This window comes from Molossus molossus, unplaced genomic scaffold, assembly GCF_014108415.1.
Source record: "Molossus molossus isolate mMolMol1 unplaced genomic scaffold, mMolMol1.p scaffold_m16_p_1, whole genome shotgun sequence".
In the NCBI taxonomy this organism is placed as follows: domain Eukaryota; kingdom Metazoa; phylum Chordata; class Mammalia; order Chiroptera; family Molossidae; genus Molossus; species Molossus molossus.
In genome coordinates this window covers 35,150,128-35,174,872 of record NW_023425344.1, presented here as the reverse complement: position 1 = coordinate 35,174,872, position 24,745 = coordinate 35,150,128, and the positions used below count along the sequence as shown (strand labels likewise).

The window sequence follows — 24,745 nt, the reverse complement described above, 5'->3', positions numbered from 1 at the left end:
TTTTGAGAATTAACTGCATTAGCAATAGCAAACTAAGAGGGCATGGATAGTTTAACTGTGGCCCCCAGCTGGGATAGCCAATAGACAGTCGAGCTCTACAACCTACAGTTCTGTATCTTCATTTGCCCTTGGTAATTGGTTTAACCTCAGTGCCTTTATACCCAGTTGTGAAATGCAGATGCTGAATCATTCCTGACTTCGGCAGGGTCAGTAGTCCTATAATTAGTTGTGGAAATTGATGGATGCAAGGGGCTGTGTAGACATGACCTCTAAGAGCAGTTGAGTAAACATTGGGGATGGTTGTTTCTTTCTCTGAATCCAGGGTACACATCACCACAGGAGGGCTAATGCTTTACTACTAGCAATTAAGAAATGTTCACATCCCCTTTTTACCAGTTTAAAATGGCAAATATCTTTCTGTACTCTCATAAAATTATTTTGTAAGTAGACCCAACTACAACTTTGATCAGGATTACAAAATATGTGATGGGAAAAGTATTCTTTGACTTTTATTATGGAAAGTTTCTAACGTACTCAAGAGTAGACAAAATAATACAGTGATCCTCGCGAACCCACCAGCCTACCCAATAACCCTGACTCATACTTCCCCCCACCTCCATTCTCTTGTAGCAAATCCCTCCCACTCCTGTTACTTTACAGGTCACACCATTTCTTCTACAGATGCTTCAGTATTTATCTCCAAAGGACAAGGAGTCCCCAGTTTCAGTAGAATCTTAATGATATCACCACACCTCAGAATGTATGAGCAGAGCTTCCTTGATGTCATCCAGCATACCCAGTCCATGGAAGAAATTGTTTTAAAAATAATTTTATGTCTAGAATGTTCCCACTTGAAGGGTTGTGCTACAGATTTTTCAATAAATCGATCAGTTGTAACACAAAGTGAATATTCCCATAGAAGCCACAGTAAAAGCAGTAATTGGCACCATCAAGCCTACAGAAACCCACGGAACTAGGCAATTCTATATATTTCTCTTTGAATATCTTCCCGAGAGGAGAATTGATGGGCGATTGCTCTTCTCTTACTGGAGACCTCGATCAAAGGTACATGTTTTTCTCTTTCTTGCCAGTGTTCTCATGGTAATTCCTTGTCCTCAGATCCACCTCCTCACTCTCCCACTCACTCCCCTTGCACCCCTTGAGACACCCCCCCCCCCTTGAAGCAAAAGAAAGGAACCTTTCTCAACACTGTCAGTTCTCTTTTTGGGAAAAAATAGGGGGGATGTTGCTCCCTCTGGGGCAGCAAGCCATACAGGGAAGCTGCCAATATATGCAGTTTAATATTTTAAAGGGATTTAGAAGGCAAACTGGTGTGATTCCTTTAATGCTGAGAAGTGTAGAGATCTTATATATGGTCCAGTAGAAGCGTATTTAAAGACAAGGTTAGCCCTGGCCGGTTTGGCTCAGCGGTTAGAGCGTCGGCCTGCGGTCAGGAGAGACCCGGGTTCGGTTCCCGCTAAGGGCACGTACCTCGGTTGCAGTTTGTCCCCGGCCCTGGTCGGTCGTGTGGGTGGCAGCCACTCGACGTGTCCCTTTCACGTCGATGTTTCTCTCTCTCTCTGTTCCTCTCTCTCCCTCCCACTCTATCTGAACAAAAAATGGAAAAATATCCTCGGGTGAGGATTAAAAATAAATAAATAAAGACAAGGTTAATGCTCTCCTTTTGCAGTACCCTAGCAAAGCTCAGTTCCATTTTATTTATTTTATTTTATTTTTTTTTAAATCCTCACCCGAGGATATTTTTCCATTTTTTGTTCAGAGAGAGTGGGAGGGAGAGAGAGGAACAGAGAGAGAGAGAAACATCGACGTGAAAGGGACACGTCGAGTGGCTGCCACCCACACGACCGACCAGGGCCGGGGACAAACTGCAACCGAGGTACGTGCCCTTAGCGGGAACCAAACCCGGGTCTCTCCTGACCGCAGGCCGACGCTCTAACCGCTGAGCCAAACTGGCCAGGGCTCAGTTCCATTTAAATCAGTGATGTTTCCAATTCATACTTTGCCTTCCTCGAACATCAGATAAGCAGAGAGAAGGGTTTTTCTTGGTGGAGGAACTGGTCTGGTATGGGCAGTGTGGGGGCAGAATTCCCTAGAGGCTTTGAGCCTCCCAAATTTTCTACTGTCCAGAACCAGTCCTGCCTGTAAGTCATGGGTCAGCCTCCCAGGGTGAGGCTGTGGGGCAATGGCCACAGGGCTTGCCCACTCCCAGAGCTGTCGTCGCTCTGCATTATCACTTCATCAATCCCTTTGGCCAAGGGTGGATCCTGGGGTAGGGGTACTGGTGCTGCAGCAGCAGTTCGTACCACGTGCACAAGCCACAGAGTGTGTCACTGTGTATTTGCATTACTGGTCGTCACTGCCACCACCACGCATCCCGGAAATTGCGTTTTCTATCTTGCTTTGCTTGTTGTCTGTTCCTCTCACCCAGAAACTCACAAAGCTTATCTCTCCAAGTTCCTCTTGATGAGCGATTGTGTTCCTGTGCTTCTAGTTACTTCTACTTTCATAAAGCTATAAAGTATCATTAAAAAACAAACAGACCCTGAACACCTAAAGTAGCCACTGAGGAGCCTCAGGACACGTACGCGCCTGCGTGCACACACACACACACACACACACACACACACCACACAGGCACAGAATCTTTAGTATAGAAGCAAAATGCTACTTACTAGTAAGTGTTAACCATACAAACCCAAGAACTGTGAAATCTAGGTTAAAGCTCCTTCCTTCTCTTTTGCTGCTTAACAAAACACACTGAGATTTGCAGTGACATCCAATGATTACCATCTCTGTGGCTGAAGACGGTTCCTGCCAGTAGCTATGAGAATCTCTGAGGATTGAAACGTACAGTTGCTCCATTAATTGAATACTCACACATGAAGCAATGGAACAGGAGGCAGAGGAAGCAGGGCCTCTTAGGTCCTGGTGATTCTTGGCATGCCTGTGCCCACCTGGTATGGTGTATGTCTGAGAGAGCATTGGCAAACATTAAGCTAGCCACAACTCTTCTCTGAAATGGTTTAGTCAAGAAAAAGTGGTGGCAATGACTGGATATTGTGAAATTAGACCCAAGAAGTCCTCCTTTCCACTTAGCCAACACCCCTCCTATTCATTCATGTCTCCATTCATTCCTTGACTTATTCACCAAGGTCATTGGGCACCTGCCATGTGCCAGGTTGGTACTGAGGAGGCAGAAGGGCATGTTTTCACTGAGCTTTATCATGCTCACCTCCAAGAAGGAGGTGATGAGAAAGGAAGAAAGAGGAGCACAGGATCAGGCAGCAGTTTTCATGGAAGGTGCTCAATTTGTTTCTTAACCAGAAATTCATATAATACTGGGTGAATCAGACGAATGGAATAGATCCTAAGGCAGAGCCTTAGTTTAAATGAGAGCTGATTGATTGCCTACTTCTGGCCCATTATAAACTGAAGTTACTTTGTTTAATTTTTGTACCTATTGTCCTCTATGGTTCTTTTTGTTGTTTCTTCCATTTTAAGTCTATGATTTAGAACACTAAAGTATTAGCAGAAAGTTTCACAGTTGCCAACAGTTTCAAGATTTCAAGGTCCCTGAGGGCAGGGGCCATATTTTTTTTCAACTTTATTGAGGTATAATCAATATACAGTAAATCGTCTATATTTAAATTATATTATTTGATGAATTTTGACATCTATCTAGCTTTGAAACCATCACTACCATAAAATAATGAACATATCCATCACCCCAAAAGCTTTCTCATGCCTCCCTTTCATTCCTACCATCCCTGGGTAATCACTGATCGGATTTTTGACACTATAGGTTAGTTCAGATATACTAGAATTCTAGAACAAACAAACTCATACAGCATGTATTCTTTTTATTTATTTAAAATATGTTTTTATTAATTTTTTAGAGAGAGAGATAGAAACATGGATGTGAGATAGAAACATCGATTGGCTGCCTCCTGCACACCCCCTACTGGGGGTCGAGCCCACAACCCAGGCATATGCACTGATCAGATTTGAACCAGGATGTCTCTGTCCATGGGATGAAGCTCAACCCACTGAGCCACATCAGCTGGGCATCATGTGCTCTTTTTAAAATAGCTTTTTTCAACCAGCATAGTATTTTGAAATGCACTCGTTTTGTTTTACCAATATTTCATTTCTTTTTATTGCTGTGAAGAATTCCGTTATCTGGATATACCACAATTTGTTTATGTAGTCACGTGTTGATGGACTTTTGGATTGTTTCCAGTTTTCAGCTATTACAAATAAATAAAGCTGCTATTAATATTCTTGTACATGTCTTTGTGTGGTTAGAGACCTTCATTTCTCTTGGGTAAATACAGTGGCCATATTTTTTAACCTTCCCATCTGTTGTGCTTAGCACATTACCTAGCATATAGTAGATGCTCAGCAAATATTGTTTTAAGTACTTGTTGGATCCTTCCTGCATTTCTACGGTAATTGATAGAAAGGACCAAGTTACTTTTAAAAATCGCTGTTTAAAATATTGTTTGTTTCAAGAGAAAGAGTGGTTCTGCTATTATCCTATATCTGTGATATTTTATACACTGTAGTCAAGCTTAATTGTCTACTCCTATATTTTTTGAGATCTTGGAATATTTACTGAATTCCTCTAAGGATAAAGTGAAAAATGCTGGTATATTATCTAAAGAAACAGTGTGAAAACCAGTAATATTTAGCTTTTTTTTTTTTTTATCCTCATCCGAGGACATTTTTCCGTTTTTTTTTATTCAGACAGAGTGGGAGGGAGAGAGAGAGAGAGACATCGATGTGAAAGGGACACATCGAGTGGCTGCCACCCGCATGACCAACCAGGGCCGGGGACAAACTGCAACCGAGGTACGTGCCCTTAGCGGGAACCGAACCCGGGTTTCTCTGGACCGCAGGCCGATGCTCTAACCACTGAGCCAAACCGGCCAGGGCAAAACCAGTAATATTTAAAAGATCGGTTCAATTCTGTTTTCTTGTTGAGTTCTGTAACAAAATTAGAGACTGCATGGTGGAAAAAATTAAGGATCTATTTGTGGGAAAAAAAGAGTTTAATATTGAAAGATTTTAGAAGTCTTATATTTAAAAGAAAAATAATTATACCAAATAACTTATATTAGTGATCACATTGGGCTAGATATTATGTTGAGTACTTTATGAGCACTTTACAGTCCTCACAACAACCTAGGACATAGGTTAATAGACCCATTTTACAGATGGGGAAATGGAGGCAAAGAGGTTAGTTTGCGTAGGGCTGCAGAGCTGACATTTAAGTGTAGATCTGCCTGACACTGAAGCTGCTCTCTGAACCATTATGACACATTGACTGTTATGTTAAAACATTAAAAAAGTACTGAAAGTATTGTGGCATATTCAGTAAGTTTAAAAAAGAGTCTATGTAGTCAAAGAGATTCTAGCAGTCTAGTCAATTATTGGGCACATTGTTCACTTAAATTTCCATAAAGTTAATTGACTTGACTAGTTTCTTCTCTAATAACTTCTGTCTTTCTATTTTAAGTCACTTTTAATGCTCTTCCCATCACCTGCATTGGCCAATCTGCTTCCAATCACCTTCTATTAGACAGAATTCTCAGGTGGACAGGAATGTCCAGTCTTTTTTTCTTTAACAATGGAACCGGCCTATTGTCTCTTGAACTTTTGGCTGTTTGGTATCCTGCAGATCCGACAGACTCAAGACAATGCTTTGTCTGTGGTTACTCTTCTATTTTGTGCCTGAAATTAAAAATAACTATTGGGCCCAGCTGGTGTGGCTCAGTGGATTGAGAATCGTCCCATGGACTGAGAGGTCCTGGTTCGATCCCTGGTCAGGGCACATGCCTGGGTTGTGGGCTCAATCCCCAGTAGGGGGCGTGCAGGAGGCAGCTGATTGGTGTTTCTCACATTGATGTTTCTATCTCTCTCTCCCTTTCTGTCTCTCTAAAGAAATCAATAAAATATATTAAAAAACAAGAACAGCTATTGGCCGGGAACCCCCCCTTAGTCCTTGTTAGGGCTTCAAAATAGAGAGTGTGTTATAAGGTCTCTGCAGGTAGGACGTGTATCCCATATTTCTCTACCTCTTGTTGAAGAGACTCGGACATCACACTAGCTGGAAATCCCAGAGTTACAGAATAGTTTCTCAGTAAGATTCCAAATGAACCCAGGAAGAACATTTTAGCAGACATGGGAATTAGAGAGCTTTGTTAATCTGGGGGTGACAGATTAATCAGAATCTAGTGTAGGTGACTCCCTGGGCTCCTAGTTCTTTACAAGTTGGCTCCACAAGAGCTTAGTGTTTAGTTGTGGCAATTCATAGAATTCATTGTGTTTTAAAACTGGAAAAGTCATGGTTGTAATCTGATAAACAATCATCTGGCATTTCATACTCTGTGAAATAGGCCCCAGGTATCAGCATATGTATTCAAATTGTAGGAAAGTGCTTAAGAGAAATGCAGTATCTCTATGGGATTGTGCTTGTAAACCTAATGTTAGTGTGCATAATAATAGGAAGCTCCCTGACTTCCCATGATGTCTAGCTCAGTGTGCTAAGCAAATGGTAGGCATTTCATATAATAGCTACTGACCAGGGGCTGTTCTTTCTTGTAGATCTGCCATGTGGGATCCCTTTCTACCACTGTGACCCAGTTACAGATGGCTCTTTACCTTTTTGGAGAGGTGGGATAGCATAGTGGTTATCAGAAGGCTTAAATGAATTAATTTATGTAACGTCTTGGGGCAGTCCCTGGCACACAGTGCTGTATAAGTGTTACCTATTATTATGTTTATTATTTGAATCTGGGTTAAATCAAGTGCTCTGATTTAGTATATTTAAGTTTACCCGAGGATGTCTCATCACTTTTACCTGTGCTGCCAGATTCAGAGCCTAAATCCCAACACCGAGTTTCATTAAATGATTTCCCAGTGAAACCCTCCCTGTGCACATTCCAGGCAGGACATGTGTCCAGGAGGGAAGTCTGCCCCAGAAGCAAATGTTGCTATCAAAACTCATTCTCTATTTCTGCGTTTTCTGAAATTGAAACTTGATGGCAATAGAACAAGTAGGGATTTGGGATTTGTGCCGAAATCGTTGTCACTGAGGAGAGGTGGCCACGAATCATCATGTGTGACATTCACACAATGTTACGTTCACTGACTGCATACCTGTGGATCGAATCTGGTTGCCTGTAAGTCAGTACTCTTAGCTCATGCAGTGGGAGCTATGCCAGACAGGACAGGAGGAACACAGTGACAAGTATAAACCAAAAAAAATGAAGGAATATTAGAATTGGACAGAAAGAGCTAATTTAACTGCGTATTGCCCAAACTGCAGCCATTATGCATATGATGTACATGATTTTGACATATATTTGTATCATCTGTATAGTAATGTAATTTGCTTAATGTTTTTCTTTAAATAATTTCACATTTTTTTCTTTAAATACACTGCTTTTTAAAAGGAAACTGTATCAGTAAATGAAAAACCATTAATAAAAGGTAACCATGAAACTAAATACAATAAAAGTAAATGTTTGTCCAAACTCCACCTGAAATCACCTCAGTTACTACCGTACAGCATACTTTGGGAAATACTGATTTAGTTCAATATGTACCCTTTCTGGATACAAAGTCTGAAGTATTCAGTAGCTGAGATGTGGGGTCTTCTTATTCTAGAATGTATTATTCAAGGTAACTCACTGCGATAACATATAATCCGCTTAAACTGAATGCCTGATGCTTATTTCTTGCTTACATTATGTATAACTACCTTCCACTTGGTGATTCATGGATCCAGGCTCCTTCCATCTAGTGGCTCCATTGTTTGTTTTTAAAAACAGCTTTATTGAGACATAATTTATGTACCGTACAATTCACCCTTTTAAGTTGTGCAATTCAGTGGTTTTTAGTATGTTCACAGAGTTGTGCAACTATCACTACAATCAATTTTAGAACATAGTCATCACCCCAGATACAAATCTTGTACCTATTAGCAGTCCATCGTCTTACAGTCTTGTCTTGTAGAACCTTCCATGGGATGTTCTACATCCAACTGGGAGCCGAGGGAGGAGATGGAAAATGGAGAATGGTGCGAAAGGGTTTAGGGGAAGGAAGTGGGGTTATATCACTTCCATCTACACTCCCTTGACTGGACCTAGTCCATGGCCTCACCTAAATGGATGGAGCTGGAAAAATGCAGCCTAGCTAGGCACCTAGGGAGAAGAGATCGTTGGCATCGTCTCTGCTCCAAAAGATTTGTAGTCTTAGGATTGACTATTTAATTCTGGAATTCCTTGAATTTGGAAGTCTGTTACATGAAATTTATGAAGTAAGGATCCATGTACATTTTTACAAATTTTAAAAATTAAACTAGGTAGATCACTTTTAGACTTATTTCAAAAAATGCTTAAACATTAGTATATTTTGCTTTCAACTGTCATAAAACATACCTGGTAATAGTTTTTAGAAGTGCCCTTGGGGAGTTGGGAAGAGAGTTACCAGAAGTATAGAAAATCATAAGAGCAATAACCACTCAGGAAAAAACAAAGAAGCTTTAGCTTTAAATACAGTAAAAAAAAAAAAACACAGCAACAACAATAAAAAAACTAAAAAACCTCCAGAAACCTTATAATAATGTACACTTCACAATCTAATGTAAAGTGTATTCTGTGATTTTGGAAATGGAATTTTTGTCTTTCATTTCCTTATAATTTATAAAAGTTTTTCAACATCCTGTTTTTATTTTGGTTAGTACATTAAAAGCCATAATCTTCCTAATTATACCCTCATACATCTTCATGCTTATGTATGTAACTACTGGCTTCTTAATGTAAATGTGCCTTTTTATTTTAAGTTTAAAAGCAGTTTATAAAATATGAAGCACCTGTGTCAGTAATTATGACTATGAGCTGGTTAAAGGGAGGAAAAAATACCAGGGTGCCAAATTTTCATTTTTGCTTTCTTTCATTTTTTTTTACTAGAAAGTAGTCCTTGGTAAAGAGAGGGCATTTTATTATAGAACTGCCAAGTTGGAAATGACTTTATATTTTATTTATTCTACTTTTGATACCAGAAAAGTCTCCATTAAAATTATTCCCAATATCACCCTGGCCAGTTTGGTTCGGCGGTTAGAGCATCGGCCTGCGGTCCAGAGAGACCCGGATTCGGTTCCCGCTAAGGGCGCGTGCCTTGGTTGCAGTTGTCCCCGGCCCTGGTTGGGTCGTGTGGGTGGCAGCCACTTGATGTGTCCCTTTCACGTGGATGTTTCTCTCTCTCTTCCTCTCTCTCCCTCCTGCTCTATCTGAACAAAAAATGGAAAAATGTCCTTGGGATAAAAAACAAACAAATTATTCCCAATATCCACAGGAGAAGTGTGAGATTCCTCCTGAGGTTTTGCTTGTTTCCCCTGGGTAGCATGTCCTGCTGCACTTGAGGTCTATTCTTTGAACTCTGTTCTGAGTGACGGGGAAGAGCTACTATCCTCATGCACAGAACAGGCTTTTTGGCTCGTTTTGAAATTTTTAGTGCAGAATGTGTCTTCTTTTCTCCTTTGCAAGAGTTGTTTAGAACTGTTTTGCCTTTTAGTATTGACCCATCTGAACTTTCATTGTTCACATTATTGTTCCTCTCCTTAACCTTAGCAAATGTCTGGTTGTAAATTCCTTAAGTACAAGAAATTGTGTACTTTGTTATTTTATATCTCAATCACGATCCTTTGGTATCTCTGCCTTGCTAAAGGTGGAAGGAAGGCAGAATCAATCTTTGATGACTGTGGTGAACGAAGGAATGGTGACGTTGGCATGCCGTGAATGTTAGCAGGAAGTTGGTGCTATCCATCTGCCAAGGACTGCAAGTTCTAGGAATTTTATTTATACACTATTGTATATAATATGTGTTTTGTCTGTATTCTCTGGTGGGTCCCTTGTCACTAAGCTATGTCATTGTCAGGTTTGTATTTACGGTCTGTTCTTTTTTTTGTTAATCCTCACCCGAGGATATTTTTTCCATTGATTTTTAGAGAGAGTGGAAGGAAGGGAGGGATGGGGAGAGAGAGAGAGAGAGAGACAAACATTGATGTGAGAAAGACACATCAGTTGGTTGCCTCCTGCACACATCTAACTGGGCTGGGGATCAAGCCTGCAACCCAGGCCCCCGCCCTTGACCAGCCCCTGCCCCCATCATCTGTAGGTTGATGTGCTCTAAACCACTGAGCCACACTGGCCAGGGCTATGGTCTGTTTTAATTATTGTGCCCTATTGAGAAAGAACAGAGGCTGAATGAACACGAAGCAATTTGGTGGTGCCAAGTGGAGGCCTGATGACGGGATGGCAGGGTGGTGCCAGCGGACTTTCCATGGTTGGAATGGAGAGAAGGGGCAGAAGAGGGCACTCAGCACACGGACACCTGGAGAACTGGCCTTGGGAGAGGGTTTCAGTGCCAACAAGCACCCCTTCCATCCATCTCATTCATGTAACGTGGTTAATTTAAATCTTACTGATGGTACAGTTCTGTTTGTATTTGATTTGTGAACTTGCTTTGGTCCTGTAGTTGTTAAGAGCTGTAAGCACAAGAAATTTCCACTGAGTTGATGTTTATACTTAGTTAAGTGGTATCAAGTATATGTGGCACTTAAGAACTTAGGGTTGGAATCAGAGGTCACATCCTGGTTCATTGTGACTTTTGGCAAGTTAGTTATACTCCAGGTTCTGATTTCATCATGTGTTAAATGGGGTGATGAGTTCACCTATTATAACATGAAGATCCATTGAGTTATGCACGTGAAGAGGTCAATACAGTGCCTAGTTCATAGTGAGTGTTCTATAATTGTTAGATTTTGACATAAGGTAATTTTTTAAATAATAAGCATCCAAAAATATTTCAGCTTGAGAGACCTGGAGTCAGGTAAAGGCTTCAGTGTTTTAGAGGTCTGGGTTCAGTTCTGGCTCAGCCTCTTGGCCAACCAATCTCATGACTGCCCTGCTGTTGTTTCCTGACAGCTTCTCGGAGTTATTGTGAAAACTAATAGAAGTGTTGCCATTTAGGGAGTGACTTCCCTGCAGCAGGCACTGTAATGAGCACCTGTGTACGGTTATCTTTACTTCTGCTAAAAGCTGAGCAAAGTGAGGAGTATTATCCTGTTTTTACAGAGAAAGGAACTGAGAGGAGACAGAGCTTGCCCTCTGTCATAAGACTTCCAGTGGCAAAGCAGAGGCTCAGGTAGGGCCTGCCTGTCTCCAAGGCTCATGCTCCCTACCTGAGGTCCTGCTGCAACGCAGGGTGGCTCATCCAGTAACTTTCTTCTGTGGCAGGTAGCTGGGAATTGCCACTAAAGGAATAGAATAGAAGCTGTGATGGGAAGGGGAGGGGCCATTGCAGTATGGAGGAAAATTCGAGACACCTAGGAGGAAGGGTGTGGAAGGCAGACATGAAAGTGTCCTGAAGATTACTAACTGACTTCTCAAATTCACCTGGGGCCAGCCCTGGGTGTGTGTGTATTTAAAAATTTTAGTTTTGTTAACTTAGCGTTCTTATCGATATTTAAAAAATACTGAGTATTCTGGAAATGAAAGGAAAACAGTGTACCTTGTAAAACTTGCTGGGGGGTAGGACCTCAAGCTTTGTGAGGTATACAGAAGATGTGCAATATATATACACACTACATACATACAGTGTCACTCATACTTCCTTGCAGACTGGCTTAGCAACTGTTCTTTTTTTTTCTTATTTATTTTTTTATATCCTCACCCAAGGATATTTTTTTTTCCTATTTATCATCAGATAGAGTGGGAGGGAGGGAGAAAGGAGGAGAGAGAGAAACATCGAAATGAGAGCGACACATCAACTGGTTGTCTCCCACACAACCCCAACCAGGGCTGGGGACGGACCGCAACTGAGATACGTGCCCTTGACCGGAATCAAACCCATGATTCATTGGTCCGTGGGCCAACGCTCTAACCACTGAGCCAAACCGGCCAGGGCAACACACTGTTTAATACACATCTACTAAGTGCCAAGTAGTCTTCTCAGCACGGAGGATTGAAAGACGAATAAGAGAAAGTCTCGGCTTCACTGTGATTTTTAGTCTAATGGGCAGGGTGACAGCCGTAGAAATAGAAGAGAAACTTCACATGAAAAAAGTGATGATCTTGGATATTTCTTCTTGGGCCACCAATTAACAATACTCTATAGCACATGTAAGTAATCATGAAGTAATTTTCTCACTGAAGACATTCTAAGTCGTCTAAGTGGAGAAAAAACTATAGTACGTCCTTTCTCAATGCCAACCCTGGTTGACCAGGGTGTGCAGACCAGCTGTACAGAAACCAAGTGTTTGGGGTGCTCATGGCTCTTTTATTAACTCTCAGGGTTTCCTGTGGTGAGTTACTTAACGTTTCCACCCCTTTCGTCCTCGGTCCTGCCTAACCTCTCAGGATTACCCCGAGGTGTATCTAGAATCACATACTACTAAATATACTGTACGTGTCTTATTAAAAGCAGAATCCTCTGGAACTGTGTAACGACAGTGCTAAGCATTGCTGAGTTTGAGCAACTCCCTCCAAACGTATCCCCTGTGCCGTCCAATAGTCGAGGCTCGCCTTCTCAAACCTGATTCTCCCCAGCACTCTTGGGCGTGGCTGATGGCATCTGTCAACGGGGCGCTCAGACTCAGAACCCCTGAGGCTCCCCAACTGCTCCTCCTCTCAATCCCCATCTCGGATTGGTCACAAGGTGCCGTGGGCTCACCCCTGCCTTTCCCACCTCGCTTCCTGCCACTGACCGGGCCACAGCCTCGTCATCCCTCACCTGGGCTCCCCAGCACCTCCAGCCAGCCCCCATCTCCAGCCACCGCCACCCCACCACCGATAGCTCCCTGAGAACAGCCGTCAGATCAGCACTCCACGCTGCCCTGCCACCACTCGAGGTCAATCCAAACGCCTACACCTGGCATGCACGCGTCTTTGTAATATGGTCTCAAATAACCTTTTCGGTGTCATCTCCTACACTTCCCCTGAGCCAGTCTGAGCTTTAGCTACAATGAATTTCTTTCTGTTCCCTAAATCAGTGTGTTTTTTTTTTTCTGCTTGGAACTCTTCTTCAGTTTCTCTGCAGGAAACTCTCCTACTTATCCTTTAAAAACAAAATCAAAATGTCATTTCCTCCTTGAAACTTCTCCAGCTTCTCCTGGCCCCGCCACTGCCCCTCCACATGCTGGTGTGTTTGCTGACTTCAGTGTTTGATGGTGAGTCATCCGCCCCCACTCCACCCCCTGTTACTGTGAACTCCTCCTGAGCAGACTTCGGCCCCCTTCCAGAACTTTGAGGCTGCTGTGTGCGTGTCTCATCAGTGTTTGCTGGTGGAATGGATAACATATTTGAACTTTTATCTAAAACTTCATAGCAAGATATTTCAATCAGTAAGGCCAAATATTAGTACAGCACATGAATAGATTATATATCACAGGACGTGAATCTAGGGGGTGTAAGTAAACTCAGCAATGTCATCCCCAGTTTTCCTGTATCGACTGACCTACATCTAACAGCTGCTCTTAGGGCGGGTGCTGGGTGGAGGGGGCGTCGTGGCTGCTGAGGGCTAAGAGCTGGCAGGTGAGCAGTGACCCCAGGGCAGTGTGGAAGGGTCCATGCTGTCCACAGTGATTTTCTCCAGGGTTGGGGATTAAGGGTCATTTGATTCTCTTTTGCTGTTAGCATTTTCTAAGGCTTATACAGTGCTGTGTGACTTGTTAGCAGGATGATGGTGCTCTGGAACTGTCTTCTGCCCCAGGCACGGAGTGGGTGACCTGTCTGCCCAGACCCCTAAGCACAGTGCTGCAGGTTCCTTACGAGCGGACCCCAGACCACCTCTCTGCCCTGCCCCATGCACCTGCACATCAGCCACACTAATCTTTTTTTTTTGCTACTTATTTATTGTATATAGCAAACACTTGTAGATATCATACTATAGGCCAGACACTCTTCTAAGCACTTTGAAAATGCTAATTCATTTAATTCTTATGGCGCTGTAATAGTCTCTATGAAGTAGGTACTATTATTATTTCCATTTTACAGATGAGGCAGCTGAGGTCATTCTAGAATGTGTTTCCTCCGTGTGTGCTGTTCATTCTCTCCCTATTGTACATCAGAATTTCTCTGCCCAAATTGTCATCGAAGCCCAGTTCCTCTGTATTCTCTTAGCATCTTTTTAACATGCGGTACTTACTGTTATACAGGGTGGAGCCAAAGGAGGGTTACGGTTGTTCACATGGAAAATAATACAATAATTAGCAACAATATAAGAATAAACTCTGTGTTTCATGTCATCACAATTGCAGATCAACTTTTACCAGGCCCTGTGTAAGAAATACTGTGTGTGTCTCTGCCACAGGTAGACTTGGAAAGTTGCTTAATTTTACTTTCTTCCCTCAGTAACTGCGTCTAGTATTGCTTACCTCGCAGTAGCTGTGAGGACTAAATGGCACAGATTTGGACTAAATGCTTAGGACCCGAGCTTCCCTGATGTGGACTTCGTTATTCCTCAACAAGTTGCTGATCCGTGACAGGTGTTGTCCTGTGGAAAACGGAGGGGACGGGAGAGAGGAAAACTAGGATGACCCAAAGTCAAGGCCAGTAAGGGAGAAGAGAGTGTTGGCGGCCCCAGATGCCTCACAGAGGTTTGAGCCGATGCTAGTGGAACAAAGATAGCTGGGTCTGTTCACTGGTGATGTTTTTAAGAACGGCTTTGGCAGGCTGTGGTGACGTGGGAGGCAGGTTGCAAGTGGTTACGGAGAAGTGGGAGGGAAGGAAATGAAATGCTGAGGGTGTGATCACATTTTCTTTCTTTTTAAAAAAAATTAGTTTATTTTTGTTACAGATGTTTCTCCTTTTCCCCCCATTGAAACCTTCCTCCCATCCCTGCCCCCGTTCCCAGCTATGTTGTCTATGTCCATTAGTTATGCGTACATGCATATAAGTACTGTGGTTTATCCCCCCCACCCCTTCTTCTGAGGATTGTCAGTCTGTACCCTACTTCTATGACTCTGGGTCTATTTTGTTCATCAGTTTGTTTAGTTCATTATATTCCAGAAATAAGTGAGATCATGTGATATTTGTCTTTTTCTACTTGGCTTGTTTCACTTAGAATAATACTTTCCAGATCCTTCCATGTCATCTCAAAGGATAAGAGATCTTCCGTTCTTACAGCTGCATAGTACTCCATTATGTATATATACCACAGCTTTTTAATCCACTCATCTATTTATGGACACCTGGGCTATTTCAAGATCTTAGCTATTGTAAATAGTGCTGCTATGAACATGGGGGTACATATATTCTTTCTGATCAGTGTTTCAGGCTTCTTAAGATATATTCCTAGAAGTGGGATCACTGAGTTAAATAGCAGTTCAATTTTTAATTTTTTGAGGGAACACCATATTGTTTTCTATAGTGGCTGCACCAGTCTGCATTCCCACGAGCATTGTACTAGGGTCCCCTTTTTTCCACACCCTCGCCAGCATTTTTATTTGATGATTTGTGATGGTGGCATTCTGACAGATGTGAAGTGATACCTCATTGTTGTTTCAATTTGCATCTCTCTGATGATTAGTGACATTGAGCATTTTTTCATATGTCTCTTGGTGAACACATTTTCTTTCAGGAAGAGAAGAGTTAGGGCAGTAGGAGGGCCAGAAGAAGGGGTCTTGGTATGGATAGGAGAGAATGTGACTATAGGCAGAAGGAAATGACCTAGAAGAGCATGAATGGGCAGAATGTCCCTCTCCCTATCCTGGCCAAAGCTCAGTTGATGTCCAGAGTCCTTGTTGCCCCTTTGGGGACTTGGCTGCATTAATTCCGTCACCTGCTCGCAGCCGGGGTACCCCAGGGTCTAGTTGACTTTGCGGTCAGTTGGAGTCCTTGGGTAATGTATTTAAATGGTCTGGACTGCAGTTTCCTCATCTGTAAAATGAGGGGAATTTTGTGGGCATAAAATGAAATGACTTCTGTTAAGTACCAACTACAGTATCTGAACGGTTGTATACTTTTAACCTCCTCTTAGAGACAGGGTGAAAGAGAAGAGAAAAGGGTGAATCTTAGAGTGCTTTTGACCTGCAGAAGGAAGAAGTTGGGGTGTGCCCGTGGGATGGGGAGAAGAAGAGGAAGGAGGGGAGGGGAAGGGAGGGGAGATGCCCTGGTGAAATGATCTGCAGAGTAGTCTAGTCAGATGGGAGCTGATGGCCCAGGACAGTTGGCAGGTCTGAAAGTCCTATGGTGACAGTGAGGGTGCAGCGCAGGTTCCTGGGAGCAGGGTAGGAGGCCCAAAGATTGTGGCCAGGGGGCCATTTCAAAGTATTAGATGAAGCAATTTTGAATGACTGGGGCCAGGGAATGGCTGGGTCACACCAAATACTATACTCCTTCATTTGTCTATTTTCTCTTCTATTTCTTATCAAGAATATCTACTCCCCATCCCCCAAGTAGCCTTAGCCTTTTTGTTTTTAATCCTCACCCGAGGACATTTTTCCATTTTTTTTTTGTTCAGATAGAGTAGGAGAAAGAGAGAGGAAGAGAGAGAGAGAAACATCAACGTGAAAGGGACACATCAAGTGGCTGCCGTCCACACAACCCAACCAGGGCCGGGGACAAACTGCAACCGAGGTACGTGCCCTTAGTGGGAACCGAACCCCGGTCTCTCTGGACTGCAGAGGCCATTGCTCTAACCACTGAGCCAAATTGGCCAGGGCGTAGCCTTAGTCTTTATACAACTTTTTCTGTGGCATGTATCAATTAATATCATTCAGCAGACATTTTTTGTTTCTACATTGTATTTGCAATATTTTTAATGGATACAACATAACAAGTTATCTTTGTATGTACTACTTTGTATTCTTTGGATAATTGTATTTTTTTCTGGTATAAATTCTCAGATGTGAGGTTACATACAGTTGAGTAATCTCAATTGGTGTGAATGATTTGGTGCGGGTAGGGGGGTGTTTTGATATGTCACTAGATATTTGCTGCAGGGAGATTTGCAGTGCACAGGGAGGGAGGGCGATAGGGAATAAAGTGGAACATTCAATAAGAGTCTGAGTGGAGGTTCATGTGAACATGCTAGAGCCACCTGCATCCTCTTAGGTCCTGTGTGCTGGAGGGGAAAAGGTAACAAGCTAGAGTTTGCATCTGAAATTGACGCTATCTTTTGGGGGCTGCCATCAAGAAGTTAAAGAAGTTAAGATGTGTGTCTAAGCAGGAAGGTGACAGCAAGAGAGTGTCCATATCTCTGTCCCAGAATTTTGGGGACAAGGATAGAAACATTTCACCTTTAGAAATTAAAGGATTTAATTATTTTGATTACAGTCCTCACAGTGTTAGTGTTTTGAACAATTTTAAGAATAAAGGGAGGCATAGTTTAAATCATTACTAAGGAAATTGTAATATATTGAGTCAGTGATTTCATTAACAAATACTACCATTAATAACATTTTCTTATATTTTATTATTGTAATAGCTCTCCTTTTTTTTTTTCTCTTAACAGAAAAAATACAGAAAGGGATTTATTGATGTTTCAAAAATCAAATGTGTGGAAATAGTGAAGAATGATGACGGTGTCATTCCCTGTCAAAATAAATATCCATTTCAGGTGAGCTGGTGTGGTTTTGTGGCAGTGTGATTCTGGGCTTTTAGTCATACTTTCTGACATTACAGTTTTCTGTCATTGCTTTAGTGGTTGATTTTTTATTTTTTTTTAAAAAAATTTAATTTATTTTTGTTACAGATGTTCCCCCCCATGAGTGGTTGATTTTTTAAAACATTAGCTTTATTGAGGTACAATGGACATATCAAAATTGTACATATTTAAGGTGTAAAACTGTGACATGATCACCACAATCAAGTAATTAGCATATCCATCACTGCACATGGTCCCCATCTTCTTCCTTTTTTGTGTGGTGAGAACACTGAAGATCTACCTTCTTAGCAAATTCCAAGTATACAGTACAGTAGAGTTCACTGTGGTCACTGTGCTGTGCGTGCGATCTCCAGAATGCTCATCTTGCATGACCGAAACACCGGTCCTGCTGGCGGCAAGAACCGCTCCGGGTGTCAGACCCATGGAGTCAGCCTGGACCTCAGTTCAGCAACCTCGGTACTTGCGTCTGGCTAAGAAAGAATTCAGAGCCAAGACTCAAACCATAAGGGAATGTTTCTTTAGAAAGTCACAGAGGTAAAAGTGAGTTGTAGAAGAAATGGGCTTAAGAAGAAAGTTACAGAGGCAAAAAAGGGGGGACTTGGAACTTATTAGAGAAAGGCCAGGAAAGTACAAGGGGTGGATGTATGGGGCTGCTTCCTAGAGAGAGCCACACTGGGTCCTCTGTTTTGAGGGTATCTGAGGTCCAAGGAGAGGATCCCAACAGAATATTCATCAGCTTTCCAGGTATGTCCTTTCAGGGTCGTGGTCTCCACTGATAAAAATTAGAATTTTTCCAGGTCTCCAGAATTAGAATTTTGCTGCCCAAGAGAAAGATATCTGCTCTGCAAGCTTTGGGTTGGTTTTTAGACTGATGAGGAAAATATAAGAACAGAAAGCATTGCATCCCAGAATGATTTTTAATGGTTGAGATGAATAAAGACAAGAAAAACTAAAAAAAAAAAAAAATCTTAAAAATTTAGAAGAGGTAAACTTGAACTTTAACTATGTAATTTAAACCAGCAAGATTTGAAAGATGGAAAATATCCTTTTATTATAACTTAAGTATAACTTAAAGTTTGGGTTCTACTTTCACAACTCGACTGTGAAAGTTTGCATCTCGTGCGGATGTAAGGCAAAGAAAAGTAGAAGTAGACATTTTCAGAGGAGACCAAGAAATACAAGGAGGTTGCTTCCCACCGCAGCATGCTCTAGCCCCAGGAAGGGACAGAGAACCTGGGAGGAAGAGCCAGCTGCTTCCTTGCTGAGACTTCTGATGGCAGCAGAGGGGTCCCCAGGAGGTGGCATTTCTTTCCTGAGTTTTGAACTCAGCTCTAACAGCTGTTACACACATTGTCAGTGAGCGTCTCTTGAGTTAATGAATGAGTGAATGGAGTGTAACTAGGAGGGAGGGTGAGTGCTAAGTAGGGATTGTTCCTAAGGGGGAGTATGTTTCCTCCTTGTTGAAATGGCTTCTGTACCTCAAGGTCTGCAAAGCTCTTCCCTCCCTAGCACCTCTGTGGTGGCAGGATGACTCACCAGAAGGTGAGGCACATGCAGAACGTAGCTCCCTGCATGCCCTCTGCCACAGTCAGCTGGCTGCATGGGTAGCATAGCAGGTGGCCTCCAGGTGTGCTCCGGGGTTTACTGAGAAAAGGATACTGGACCCCCGATAGCTTACCCACCAGCTTGCCTGAGATGCCAAATTAATGTTTATCATTTGGGTTCAGGGTGCTATCTCTAGAAATTTTTTTTTTTATAGAAACACAAATGTCCCAAGTTAGCTAGGTAATATATCTAGTCTTAGTTATCAGAACTCTGCATTTGGATTAGTTTTCCTTTGATTAGCTAGACTTTAACAAACTTGAACCAAGTTATAGGCTCACTGTACTGACATGAGGTGAGTTTTGAGGAGAAGTTAGACCGGAGCCTGAAAAGGCAGATTCTAACAGGGAAACAGGCAAGGCACACCATGGGGGTGTTTGGAGGAAACAGGAATAAGAAGAGCCTTTGCGGGGATCGAACTGATCCTACCCAGATGGCTTAACCTCACCTGCTTTGGTTTTCTCACCTGGAAAAGGAAGATCCTACTGCTAATAGAGACTTGGGCTGCCACATGGGTTAAATGAGCAGTGTATATAAAGTGCTTAGCCTGATGTAAAGACTTAGTAAAGTGGATTATTATAATGAATTATTATGATACACCTAGGTTTCTGGAAGGTTCAAAGCCCTAGCAGTTCTTTCCAAATACTCCTATGTCAATTCAGAATGACCATTTCAAGGTGCATTTTTACCTAATTCTTAGGTACAGAGGTGATTGCATTGATGAACCTGGGTAAGGTATGAAGATTCTGATGTCCAGTTCCAATGTGTGTGTGTTTTCTAACATACCACCGAGTAATTCCCCAACACCTGCTACGTGTTCTACAAGTCATTTCATTTCTAACACCCTCTAACCAAAGGGAGTGTCATTTCCATAGGTTAAGGGCTCAGTCCCTCAAGACTGGCCCCTCCTTCAGATGCCAGTCACATCTCTGTTATCACCTGCACTTCTAATCTACTGGCTGTAGATTGATCGGAGGTTCCCACGGGTTCCTCCTTGTGTTTGAGTAATTTGCTCATAGAACTCAGAGAAATATTCTAGATCACCAGTTTATTATAAAAGGATATAACTCAGGACCAGCCAGATGGAAGAGATACACAGGACAAGGTACGCGGAGAGGGCACAGAGGTGCCATGCCCTCTTCCAGTGTGCCACTCTAGGAGCAGTCACCAACCCAGAAGCTCTCCCAACCCTCTTCGTTTAGGGCTTTTGTGGAGGCTTCAGTACAGAGGTGTGATTGATGACATCAGTGGCCATTGGTGATTGAACTCAATCTCTAGTTCCTCTCCCCTCCCTGGGTGGATGGGGTGAGGTGGGGCCACTAGAAGTTCCAACCCTGTAATCACAAGGTTGGCTGCTCTGGCAACCAGCCCTCACCCTTTGATACTTTCCAAAAGTCACCTCATTAACACAACAAAGACACCTTTATCACTCGGGGCACAGGATATTCCAAGGATTTTAGGATTTCTGTGCCAGGAACCAGGATGAAGATAAATAGATATTTATTTTCTTAATACAAATCACAATAGCACAGGTGTGAAAATCATGGACCAAATGAGGCAACACACATCCCCACACCTCTCTTAGTGCTTGGTCTTTACCTCTCTGTCATGTCTCACTTTGTTTTGTTATAAAGTATTTCTGTCCATGTGTTGAAAATAGCTTCTTGTTTGATATATTTTTGTATCTATGTAGTTCCAGCAAAATGCTAGTTGGATGAATTCATCACTGAATGAAATATGACACTATTCTATGGTGCTCACATTGCTGTTAGACTGCATTTATTTCTTTGAAATGAATGGGAAGAAATTACCTATTGAAGATGGCCAGGAACAGCCATTTTTCAGTGAAAGAGCTATTTGTGTTCAACCCAGTGGCTACTGACATGGTGAAGGGAAGTTTCCAGCCATATTTATTTTTTAGACAGTCAAGGTGTTTCTGCCCTGTGGAAGACGTCAAGACCAAAGATAAAATTCTTGGGTTAGTCTCCCAGGTTTAATTTTATTATTAATACTAAAAATATTAATATTAATAATAAGACTATTTAGTTGCTGGAGAGAAGTTACCTCTAAAAGAAGCACTGTGGTTAAAAGTTTGGGCTTTGGAATCAGGGTTGTGGCTTTCTGGAATACCAGCCAAATGATGATGGGCAGGTTCAGTAGCACAACATTAGGGGGCACCATCTGCTGTGCATTCTATGTGAATGGTGCCTCCTGGAGTTATACAGGAGTGTGTGTGTTTGTGTGTGTGTGTGTGTGTGTGTGGTCCGTGGATAGGCCTAAGTCTCTTCCTCTGTAAAATACTAATACCTTGATGGTAGGAGTCCTTCAGTTAAGGTCTGGAAGCATATAGCATAGAGTTAAGATAGTCAGTGCTTAATGCTTAGCTACTGCAATTATGTATAGTGGCAAAATAAAGGTATAGGACTGATGGCGAAAGAGTAGTCCATTTACCTAAATATTATTCAGAAAAATACTGGATAGAATCATCCCTGTTACACTCAGTTTACCTAAGGAGCTTTAGTTACTTCGGTCACAGGAAATAACCAGATTAGTGAAGCATCCTAACCTCTATAATTTTTTCGTCTATAAAACAAAGTCCTTTGCAAAATGTATATCCTACTCAATGTAGACATGTAGAAATAGATGTGTTTTGTAAGGCAGCAATCTAGGTTCTTTGGCTCCAAAGTAATTGACTTTTATTCAGTTATTTCAGAATCATTTATCGGTGTCTGTGGTACCCAGGGCTCTGTGCTAGACAAAGTGCTGTGTCTGAGTATTTGTTACTGACTCTGTCTTATCTTATCTTTTATTTTAGGTTGTTCATGATGCTAACACACTTTACATTTTTGCACCTAGTGCACAAAGCAGGGACCGGTGGGTGAAGAAGTTAAAAGAAGGTAAAACTCTTATAGTGAAATATTAATCTGTATATAATTTTAGGATAGAGCATTGTCATCACTGAAACAGAAACGCAGCTAATGTATCTTGCATTTATAATCTTTTAATATACAATCTGTGTTTCTCCAAGGACATTCTGAACTTTTTTTTTTTATAATCTGATTCCTTCTAGTGGATTATACATAGTTTCTAAGAAATGCATGGTACATTTGAAGTGGATCAAGCAATGGCTTTTATGATAATGGGATTTGGTATTTTCTAAGACATTGCCTATGTAGTCAGCATTTGGTGTGGATGAATTGACTTTGCTTAAAGAGTTTAAATGGGTGATTTGTCCTGCACAATCCTCATTGCTGCTTCTGTAGAACAGAATGGTGGGGAGCGGACTTCTGTGTTTATCCATTACAGTGTAGCAAAGATTCTTTCTGCTAACAAGGGTGCTTCACCAAAAAAAGGAGGCAAAAGAGAACCGTGTGGATTTTCTGACTGTTGGGTTGAATGATGTTATGAGGGTGTTCTCATAATAAATATGGTATCTGAGAAATAAAGAGTGATTGACTGTTACTTAGGAAACATTGCCATCTCTGCTTTATTTCACTAATCATTAATGTGTTTGTGAATTACAGAAATAAAGAACAACAACAATATTATGATTAAATATCATCCTAAATTTTGGGCAGATGGAAGTTATCAATGTTGTAGACAAACTGAAAAACTAGCTCCTGGATGTGAAAAATATACTATTTTTGAGAGTAGTAAGTATTCATTTTATTCTATAATTATACTGTGCTCAGGATGTATATATTATTGGGATAGTGAGAAAGTGACATGATTTTGATTTTGGTTAAACATGGCCTTCACATTTTCTAGCACAGTATAAATATTGGGCAGGTATATTTGTAAGAGTAATTATATTTAGTTAGCAGTGGGACCATTTCATGGAATCAAAAGGTCTAATCAATCTTTGGGACCTCTTATCACAATGACTATTAAAAATGTGAGCCTAATACGACACCATCATCAGCTTTTTTTCCTTTTTTCAACTTTATTGAGGTATAATTGACATATAAAATGATAAGGTATTTAAAGTGTACAGTGTGATGGTTTGATAAACTTAATGTGTCGTGAAAGGATTCCTTCCATTGAGTTAACACATCCATCACCTCACACGTTTACTTTTTTTGTGGTATGAGTGAGAACATTTAAGTTGTACTCTCTTAGTAAATTCACTTAAACACTTCAGAGTTATCAGATGTAGTCACCATGGTTATACATTAGATCCTCAGACCTTGTTCAGCTTACACCTGAAAGTTGGTACCCTTCTACCAACATCTCTATTTTCCTACCCCAGCCTCACTTCTCTCTTTGTTTCTATGAGTTTGATTTTTTTTTTCTTAAAGATTCCACATGTAAGTGATACCATGTGGTATTTGTCTTTCTTTCTATGCTTATTTCACTTAGCATAATGCCCTCCGGTTCATCCATGTTGTTATAGATGACAGGCTTTCCTTCTTTTACAGCTGAGTGATATTCCCTTCTCTATCTCTGTCTCTATCTCTATGACTGTATCACATTGTTAACACTCGCAGGTTGTTTCTATGCCTTGGCTACTGTGAATACGGCCGCCGTGAACATGGGAGCGCAGATATCTCTCCTGGGTGCTGATTTCCTTTCCTCTGCTCACACCCAGCAGTGGGGTGCTGGGTCATATGGTAGAACTGCTCTTATTTTCCTGAGGAACCCCATGCCGACTGTACCAGCTAACGGTCCCATCCACAGTGCATGAGGGTTCCCTTTTCTCCACATCTCGCCAGCATTTAGCTCTTGTGCTTTTGATAACAGCCATTATAATAGATGCGAGGTGATATCTACTTGTAGTTTTGATTTGCATTCCCTAATGATTAGTGATGTCGAGCACCTTTTTATATACCTGTTGGCCATTTGTATGTTTTCTTTGGAAGAATGTCTTTAGCTCCTTTGCCCATTTTTAGTTGTTATTATTATTGCCATTGAGTTGTGAAAGTTCCTTGTATATATTGGATATTAACTCCTCATCAGATACATGGTTTGCAAATGTTTTCTCCCCTTCTGTAGGCTCCCTATTCATTTTGTTGACAGTTTCCTTTGCTGAACAGAAGCTTTTTACTTTGATGTGGTCCCACTTGTTTACAAAGAATAAGACAAGGCCCAATCCCTATGGCTTTTACAGTCTGTTCAGAAAGGCAGAAATGCACACCAACTTCAATAGCATTTTAAAATTCTGTTGCAAATAGTGATACGAGCAACATGCACCAGAGTGAGAGAGTCAGAGTGGACTTCTTGCCTAGGAGTTCATTTTTACTTTTCCCTAAAACTACCAATCATTGGTAGATGCATTTTGACCTATTTTTGTTGTCATTTTCAGGTATAAGAAAAGCACTCCCTCCAGCACCAGAAAAAAAGAAGGTAAGTGGCCTTTAACTTTTGGAAACATTTGCAGTTTATTGAATATATTTTTATTCATCCATGTGATGCTGTTTGCCCCCACCCTCTACCCTCATCATATCTGAAA

At 41.6% G+C, this 24,745-nt stretch overlaps 1 protein-coding gene across 2 annotated transcripts in view; it reads left to right on the top strand.

Annotated features, from left to right (window-relative positions):
- TEC (tec protein tyrosine kinase) overlaps window positions 1-24,745 on the top strand; it is a 121,388-nt gene that overhangs the window by 65,878 nt on the left and 30,765 nt on the right. For both annotated transcript variants that reach the window (XM_036255001.1, XM_036255009.1), the window contains exons 3-6: window positions 17,542-17,646; window positions 22,112-22,193; window positions 22,821-22,949; window positions 24,599-24,639. In XM_036255001.1, coding sequence (XP_036110894.1) covers window positions 17,542-17,646; window positions 22,112-22,193; window positions 22,821-22,949; window positions 24,599-24,639 — 357 coding nt within the window. The remainder of the gene's footprint in view (window positions 1-17,541; window positions 17,647-22,111; window positions 22,194-22,820; window positions 22,950-24,598; window positions 24,640-24,745) is intronic.